Genomic DNA, 8,721 nt, shown 5'->3' with positions numbered 1-8,721 from the left:
CTGCCTATATCGCCGCCATCTTCAGATCTCCCAATGTAAGGTCTTAAGCTCATAAATTAGATTAGTGTCCTTATAAAAAGTTCCGCCCCTACACCTTGAGCTCCCTATGGTTTCTACCATGTGAAGACACACAGATGGGTTAGCTGTCACAAACTGGAAGAGGGCTTTTACTAGAACCTGACTATGCTGATACCCTGATCTTGAACCTCAAGCCTCCAGAACAGTGAGAAATAAACTTTTGTCATTTACAAGCCATACAATCTGTGGTATTTTGTTATACCAGCCTGAATGGACTGAAGAGGAAGGTCCTGTTCATGGACTGGAAACTTTGGTCAGAAAAGATAGAAAAATAGAAGGGAAGTTGGCTCCTGGCAAGGAGAATGGTGTGGGTGTGATGAAAATAGCAGAAACAAGCTTATATGCTTAGAGCTACCATCGCCATGGAGTGTGAACATCAAACCCACTTTGTGGGGGCACAGTGAGGGCAGAGAGAAAACTGACCTGCTATGGACAATTTCTTCCTTTTTCTGATTCAGAACTGGGTTCCAGATAGAACATGTCAGATTCTTCCGAGAAGCTTCTCTGAGTAACAGTGATGTTGTTACATGGAACAAGCCACCTTCACCCTGGGTGTGAGTCTCAGACTCAGCTGGTATTTTTCCTCCCTCAGAGTCCATCCACTGGACCTTTGGCTGAGGGAACCAGCCCTCTGACTTACACACCACTTGTGTTTGTCTGGACTCAATAACTTCCACATGGAACTGAGGATGTGAGCCAAGAGCTGGGAAGAGGAAGAGAGAGAAGTCAGGTCCTAAGCTCATTTTTCTGTACATATATCCCATCCCTGCTTATGAAGAGTTTGTGCTGCTGACTAGACCTCAATGTGCAGAACAGGAAAGTGAGGCTCTGAAGAAGTCTATAGACTCCTGGGTGAGAGGGGAGTCCATCACAATGCAACACAAATGGCCCCTGCCTATTTCTGGACTCCCACTATGAGTCTCTGTTTTTTTTTTTTAATTTAACCCCCAGCAGTGATATATGGAATAATGGGGTGAGTAGATGTAGTGGCCATCTCCCTTTCTCCTATGACTTTTTTTATATTTCCGAGGAAAACTGGTCCAACATCTATCCCAGAAAAAATTCACCGCTGGGTCTGTCAGGGGGATAAATGTGGGACATTACCTGCCACTTTCAGCTCAATCACTGCACCACTGTAGAAGGAGCCATGTTGGAATGCACAGCGATACTGCCCACTGTCAGAGGGTTGGACACTGAGGATTCTCAGGAGCACTATCCCCTTATCCATTAAATTTTTCACAAGCTCTGTCCTCCCTAAATACTCCTCCATAGCTTCCTTAGGCTTGTCACTACCATCCTCATACAGGTGCACCACCTGGGAGGGTAGGGATCTGGTCCAGCTTATTTTCATATTTTTAACATTTTGAGGAGGCAAGAGGAAGCAGGGCAGCTCAGTTTCACTGCCCAGCGTGGCCACCACGGGTTCTTGGAGCCCCTGGACTTGGAATGCTCCTGAAAAGAGAACAGAGATGGAGTCAGGGTTGTGGGGGGCAGATTTAGGCAAATGCGGGGATATTGACTACATTATTGGTTGTTTCCATCCTAACCAAGTTCTGAGAACAATGTCTGAAATAGTTGCTGGATCTTTTCTGACCTAAACATTCACACAGAACTTGAGAAAGCTGGAGATCTTAGGTGTTGGAGGTCTAGCCCTGGATAAGTTGATACAAGCAAAGTACATAGGGCACAAATTTTGAGGACACACTCACTTTCAGGTACACAGTTGGCAAGATCCTGAGAGTAAGTACCAATTTAAAATTTGGGCCCGAGTCTCCTCACTTAACTCACCCTGTGGGGAGGGACCTGAGGAATGTGACTGCAGGAGATGAGAATAGACAGGCTAGCTCCTTCAGGTCATGTTCTGACCTTGTCGGTAGGACGGAGGAACCACACAGGAGTTCTGATGGTTCTGGATGGATAGTTGGATAACTGTGTTGAGAAAGAATCTGAAGCAGCTCAGTGGTAAATTGTTTGAGAATCATTCATACTGTTTGCCATGAGCATGGGATGAGAAATGGAGACATACAAGCTAATTGTTTTTTTTTTCCCCACATTATCTTGAGGCTGTAAGAATGTATGCTTTTTTAAATTACCATCTGGAGCTCCTTTTTTGTCTCTCAGTCTTTGCCCCACAATTATACTCAGATTTACACACACTGGCTGGCACTTAGTAAGTGGATAAAGTTAACATTTTGCCAGAATCTCATAACATTTGTATTTTTGTCAAACTTTTTCTTCCAGCTCCCCTCTCTTTCTTTTTCCTTTCCCTTACATTACAGAGAATCAGGGACTAATATAAAGATTCCTACCTGCACCCATTATGAGCATCTGGAGGCAGAGGTAGAGTGAGATGAGGCTGCCATTATCAATTGTAGAGATTGGCTGCCTCCTTAGGTGACTGAGGCAGGGTGATCCCAAGGCGTTGTGCCCATGACTCATTGGAAAAGGAGGGACACACTGTAAAAAGGAGAGAGATAAAAAGAGAACTTTGAGACTTAAGTAAAGGGGCAGAGAAACGAGGGAATGAAGAAATCTCACTCCTAGGCAGGTATTAGGCACGTCTCATCTATGGAACTATGTTGAGGGGCAGAGTAAATTCTTGGTCCTTTTCCTACAAATTTTGGGAACCCTTGATTTTCAGGACCACTCAGGGCACTCACACTTCCAGTCTCTCTGTTCCTTATGCATTTCTGTCTGCTCCCACTCGGCCTCCTTCGCTGGCTTCTCTTCCTCACCTCACAGCTTAACTGCTCCTCCGCAGGGCAGTTAACACTACAATTTGAAATTTGGTGACCATGTCTGTGAAGTTTTCTGCCCAGGGCTCAGAGATCGTGCTGCTCAGAGAGTGTCTAGGAAGGGTTGGCCCAAAGCATGGAGGGGAAGACATTCCAAAGGCCATGTTTCTCCTCTAGGCAGAGGAGAAATACACTTTATTTATTTTTTTTAAATATATTTTATTCATTTTTTTACAGAGAGGAAGGGAGAGGGATACAGAGTTAGAAATATTGATGAGAGAGAAACATCAATTCAGCTGCCTCTTCCATGCCCCTCACTTGGGATGTGCCCAAGCTGAATTAATTTTATATGTGGGGGAATGGATCCTCAGCTGGTAGAGGCATGTGGTATATAATTGTGCAGGGTCTTCAGGATCATGGAAGCAACTGCAGAGATGGAGCGTATATTACCTCTCCATGGTCTAGGCAGCACTTCTCAACCTTTTTAATGTCATGGCACACAGGAACATGATGTTTTTGTTGGGCACACTGTAGTAAACTGCAAGAGGATTAGGCTATATGGGCTTCATGGGGGAAAATGACATTTTCTCTATATTATACAATTATATAAGGAAGATGTAATAGAAATTTAAAAAATTATGTTAAACATATCTTTAGAAGGAATACACCTTTTTTTGAAGTTGCTTGAATAAGTATTGCATTTTGATTTGATTTTATACTTGAAATGACCTGGGACCATAATACAAATAATTATGATCCCTTCAATTTCTTTTTTTAAAGATTTTAAAAACTTGATTTCAGAGAAGAAATGAGAGACAGATAGAAACATTGATGGTGAGACAGAATCATTCATGGACTGCCTCTTGCATGCCCAACCTTCCACCCCTCCCCAGGGATCAAGACCACAACCCAGGCATGTGCCCTGACTGGGAATTGAACCTTTACCTCCTGGTTCATAGGTCAATGCTTAACCACTGAGCAACACTGGCAGAGCTTCAATTTCATTTTACTAGTCACCATTGGTGAGCTAGTTCACTTGCATAAGTAGGTGATATGAATTTTTAAATCTTTTTCAATCCCATTCATTTAAATTGTACTTAAATAACCTTACAGCTTTTTCTCTTTTTTTCATTCACAAATGTAATGTTGAAGTGTCTTGAAAAATTGGAATGGATTTAAAATCCAATTAAATTATTACTTTGGAGTAAAAATAAGGAGTTTTACTTTGTAGAATGTGCATGCAATGTTAAGATAATCACTATGTAACTAGTTTGCACATATGTACTGCATATAGATAAAAAAAATCATTTGATTTAATTGAGACAGAGTTTGGGTGTTGCTGATTTGAGGTCTACAAGGAACCCCTCCCTGGCCTCCAATCCACTCCAGGTAGGGCCATATATGGGCTCCTTTTGCACCTGCATTTTGTACTCTTCCTGTTGCTCTATGGGGTCCTTTCCCTGAAGGGCAGTATTCAGTGCAGTTGGCTGAAGACTAAATCTAGGTAGTTGATCAAGCCCAGTGTGTAGTTGCTGTCACCAAACAGAGTTTGACAGAAGGTCCTCTTTCCATTTGCTGCTCATCTTGCAAATCCATCTGATGGTCCCACCTTGTGGGAAAACTGGTATAAAATATGTTTATGGATGAAGCAGGAAGTCCTACTGGTGCCTGTACTGGTCCATGGTACCTTCATCTAAGTGGGGCCTGTTTCCAAATCTGTGACAAGTGTAGGAAATGACAGATTAGGGAAATTTTATGGCAACTATCTCACTTGGGCAAGAAAAACTTACCTCGTTCCTCCCTAATAGGACAGACCCAGCTCTGCCCCAGTGGTAGGGAGGAGACACTGTGGAAACATGCAGACGCCTAAGAAGCTGCTGAGAAAACAGATAGAGAAAGATGGGGAGGATCTTAGCAATGAGTTCCAGGCTATTAGTACTGAGGTCTTCACAGAGCCACATCTTACCTAAATCTCTTTATAGAAACTCACTGCAAAATTAAAATGCCCAATTCAATGTCTCTAATAGTTCCTTTGTGCTTCTTCCACACCGCACATGATGTATTTATGGTGAAACACAAAGGAAACGGTTTTTAAAAAAGGAAATCAGCAACAAGACTTCTTGCTCTATAAAGTCTGAAGGACCTGAAGATGATGTGGCAGTTAGGGGTTCTCTCGGGCAACTCTCAAGTAGCAGCACCCAGCCCTAATTAGGGGTCTTACTATCTAAGAGCAGGGATTTAGAGTACTTTGCCAACTGTCAGTCATACTTTGCTGGATCAGTCTGATGTTCTTGGTAAATTCCTTAGGAAGATTCACTTGGTCCACCATGGCTACTTCCTCAGGTGACACTGAAATCACGAGCTAGTGATTTCATTTCAGTATCTCCCACTCTTCAATATTTATAACTTTCTTCTCTGCAAGTGAGAAACCTGGCTCTTAATACTTGATATGTTTATTTTTTTCATAAACCCTCCTCTGTTTCTACTCTTTATCCTACATAAATGTCCTCATCAACCCTCTCCAGCCCTATGCTAAACTTTCCCTCCACATAGATGCCTCCTTACCTTGTTTGTGCTCTGGCATGTCCCACCCCATTCTTCACTGTGCTCTGGCTCTGACATTCATCAGAGAACTCCTCCCCCCATGGACTTTCACCTCCCCCACATCAGGCTGCCTCCATGGGTTGGTATCCCTTTACTGCTTAGGCTTTGATCCTCTGCTGTGGGTCACCTCAGTTTCCCTTCTACACCCTGTGTGCTCTGACTGCTAACACAGATGTTGATTTTTCTCTACCTACCTGAACAGTTTAGGCCTGGGCTGTTCAGGAAGAAAAGGGAAAGGATAGAACAGAAAGAGAGAAAAAAAGGAATGGGAGAGGAGGGAAAGGATATTCCTTGTTTTGTTTTTTAAACATATTTTTATTGATTTCAGAGAGGAAGGGAGAGGGAGAAAGACATTGAAACATTAATGATGAGAGAGAATCATTGATTGGCTGCCCACACTGGAGTCCAGCCATAACTCCGGCATGTTCCCTGACCAGGAATTGAACTGTGAACTCCAGGTTCATATGTTGATGCTCAACCACTGAGACATGCTGGTCGGGCAATCCCTTGTTTTTAAAGTAAAAGAAAGACAACTGAGGGAGATGTAATGGGAAATAAGCCTTTTCAACCCATTTTAAGAACGAGGTCATGTGGGGTTTGAGGGTATGAACATTCATCTCATTGACACTACTCCTATCTGAGGATCTTGAAGATACTTTTCACACCCTCAGGTGTATGTACACTCTGTTGTGAAGACCACTGATCTAAGCGTTGCAGGTTAAGTAATAGAATGCAAACACCCAGGAAGAGACTTCCCAGCTCAGAATCCTGGTAAACTGGACCTCTTAGTTACCACAATTATTTTACTCTAACCTCTACATTTCTACTCACCTTTCCCTCCTTTGTCTTTTTTTCATCCCACTTTCCTATCAAGAAGCATAGCTCACTCCCAGCTGGTATGCCTTTGTAGTTGAGCATCGACCCATGCATTAAGAGGTTTCTGGTTCAATTCTCTGTCAGGTCAGATGCCAGTTTTCAGGCCTGATCCCTGGTTGGGGTGTGCAGGAGGCAGCAGATCAATGCTTCTCTCTCGTTGTTTCTATCTCTCCCTCTCTCAAAAAATAAACCCCATCTATAATAATAAAAGTGTAATATGCTAATTAGACCGGACAGTGGAACGACCTTCTGGACGTCATTCTGGACGTCCTTCCAGGAGAAACCACCACAGCAGGGGCCGAGGCAGAGGTGCTTATGGGTGATCAGGCAGGCAGGTGATCAGCTAAGGGTGAGACCCGAGGGTATTGGGCCTAAACCAGCAGTTTGGACAACCCCAGATTGCGAGAGTGTGCAGACTGGGCTGAGGGACTGCCCTCTCCCCATTGTGCACCGGGCCTCTAGTAAAAAAATAAACAAACAAAAAACATACCTCTCCATCCACACCTCCACTCTGCATTAGAACCTTTCACAGAACACTAACTTGCTCCTTTCTTCAAACTGCCTCTTACTCCAACTTTGAGACTGACACCCTCCATAGGCAGGGGCTCCAGACTTACCTTTGCCTCTGCTGTGAGGCTGGGTCTCTCATGATCTGTGGTAGGTCTGGTTGGAGACGTTTCTCTCAGGAGGTCAGGGCTGGGAGCTGGAGGCAGTCTGGGTTAGAGGAAGGGAAAGGAAGTGAAGGGAAGGAGGTGCTGAAAGGAAAGGAACTTCATGAGACTGAAATTCATTCTCTGATGAACTTTGGATCAGGGCTGGGACTGTATGTGTGGCATGATGGGTGGAAGTTTCACAAAGCAATATTACAAGGGCCTTTTATCTCTACTTTAGACTATGAAACTGATAACCAGACATGTAACTTGGTAAAAGTCCATCCCTTACTTTGCTAAGTCTTCTCAGCTACCTCTTTTTTTTGACCAAAAGAAGCCATTGGACAGAAATGTTTTCATCTTTTGTACATCAGATCTACATACCTACTAGTATACCCACTCACGCCAAAACAAAGCCCAATTCCATTTGTCAGTAATTTCTCCTTTTTCTGTTGTAATGGAGAAAGTAGCTTTCTATCTCCATGCCCTAGGCCTTCCTATCATTTTGTAAACTCGTAATTTGTGTATTGAAACTTGGTTTGCTTGAACTCTCTAGAGATGTTTCTGTTTTATAGACTATGCTGACTGATACACTAAAGTCCCAGTTTTATCATCTGTTAAATGGGCACATCAGTGGGGTCTGCCTGAAGCCAGGAGTTTCTATCAGCTCTCCTGTGATGGGGAAGCACCAGTCAGATTCCTGGGAAAGTAGGGGGAATGGCCCCTCCCCAAAGCCAGTCACTAATGTCCCTTGAGACTGCCCAGACCCATAGGCCTGGCCGCTGCTGCTGACTCCTCAGCAAGGGCCAATATTCAGGGTGGGGCCAGCAGGATTCCAGAGGGTGGAATGAGCTATACCCCAGAGGGCAGGGTAGTTGCTTTTTTCCAGTCTGCTGTTGGGAGGGGCCTGTGCCTCTCAGGATAAATGGCTGTTGTGTTATTGGGTGTGAGAGACCGAGCATAGGTATTTTGGCAGCTGCTCTCCCATTTCTGTCCTCAATGATCCTCACCCCAGACTCTCCTCAGGTGACTCTGGTCCACCCTGCCCTCCCTCCACTGAAGCCCAGAGTGAGTGGCTGCAAAAGAAAATCCTGTGTCTGGTCCTTTAAAATAAAAAGTGGTGTTGACTGGCAGGCTCTGTATTTCCCTGGCCAATGGAGGCCCCATGGTAGCATTTCACCTCTGGATGCTATGTGAGTGGCTGTTCCCACCTCTGGTGCTCCAGGATGGGGATCAGATCCTGGGGTTCAGGCCTCATTCTTCTCAGGGGGAAACCCCCAACTCTACTCTTCAAAGCCCTCAACCATCCCACTCTCCTTCCCCCACCATACACCCTCTCCCCTCAACTCCTCCCCGACCCCCACAACTCCAACCTCCTCCACCACAGGGAGATATACCTCTGTACCCTTGACCTGCCACCTGTAGGAGCAGGGCAGCCCCGGTATGACTCTGCCTTTCCTGGCAGTCTCCAGGTGGTTTCTGCCCATCCTTGTTCAAAAGTCTTCTTTTTAGTCTTCATTTGGAAATTCAGGGTGAATGTTGCCCAGTTTAGTTTTATTTCTAGTTTGGTTCAGGGAGGAAGTACAAGAAAGATTAACCTACTCTGCCAGCATCTTGAAACTCCTCTCTTGAGCTCTTATCAATTATTTGGCTATGGTGGCATAATATTTGGACTTATTTTAGTGTCACATATCAACATTTTCCTGATCCATAAATTGTACTGGACACACAAGTGTTTCCCTACCTAAGCCTCCATTTCCGTTCATTCTAGGGCCTCC

General features: G+C 44.4%; 1 protein-coding gene across 1 annotated transcript in view; it reads right to left on the bottom strand.

The window, feature by feature from the left end:
* Positions 1-501: 501 nt before the first annotated feature.
* Positions 502-8,721, bottom strand: part of LOC107183748 (butyrophilin-like protein 2) — a gene marked incomplete at its 3' end in the record, with an annotated part of 10,606 nt that continues 2,386 nt past the window's right edge. Inside the window, exons 3-6 of the mRNA XM_015566540.1 lie at positions 6,911-7,007; positions 2,388-2,535; positions 1,183-1,530; positions 502-781 (exon numbers count right to left, since the gene is read on the bottom strand). Of these exons, the coding sequence (XP_015422026.1) occupies positions 502-781; positions 1,183-1,530; positions 2,388-2,535; positions 6,911-7,007 (873 nt within the window). The remainder of the gene's footprint in view (positions 782-1,182; positions 1,531-2,387; positions 2,536-6,910; positions 7,008-8,721) is intronic.

This window comes from Myotis davidii, unplaced genomic scaffold (assembly GCF_000327345.1).
Source record: "Myotis davidii unplaced genomic scaffold, ASM32734v1 scaffold4603, whole genome shotgun sequence".
NCBI classification, from domain to species: domain Eukaryota; kingdom Metazoa; phylum Chordata; class Mammalia; order Chiroptera; family Vespertilionidae; genus Myotis; species Myotis davidii.
Note: the sequence above shows the minus strand (reverse complement) of the source record. Positions and strands in the feature narration are given on the sequence as shown.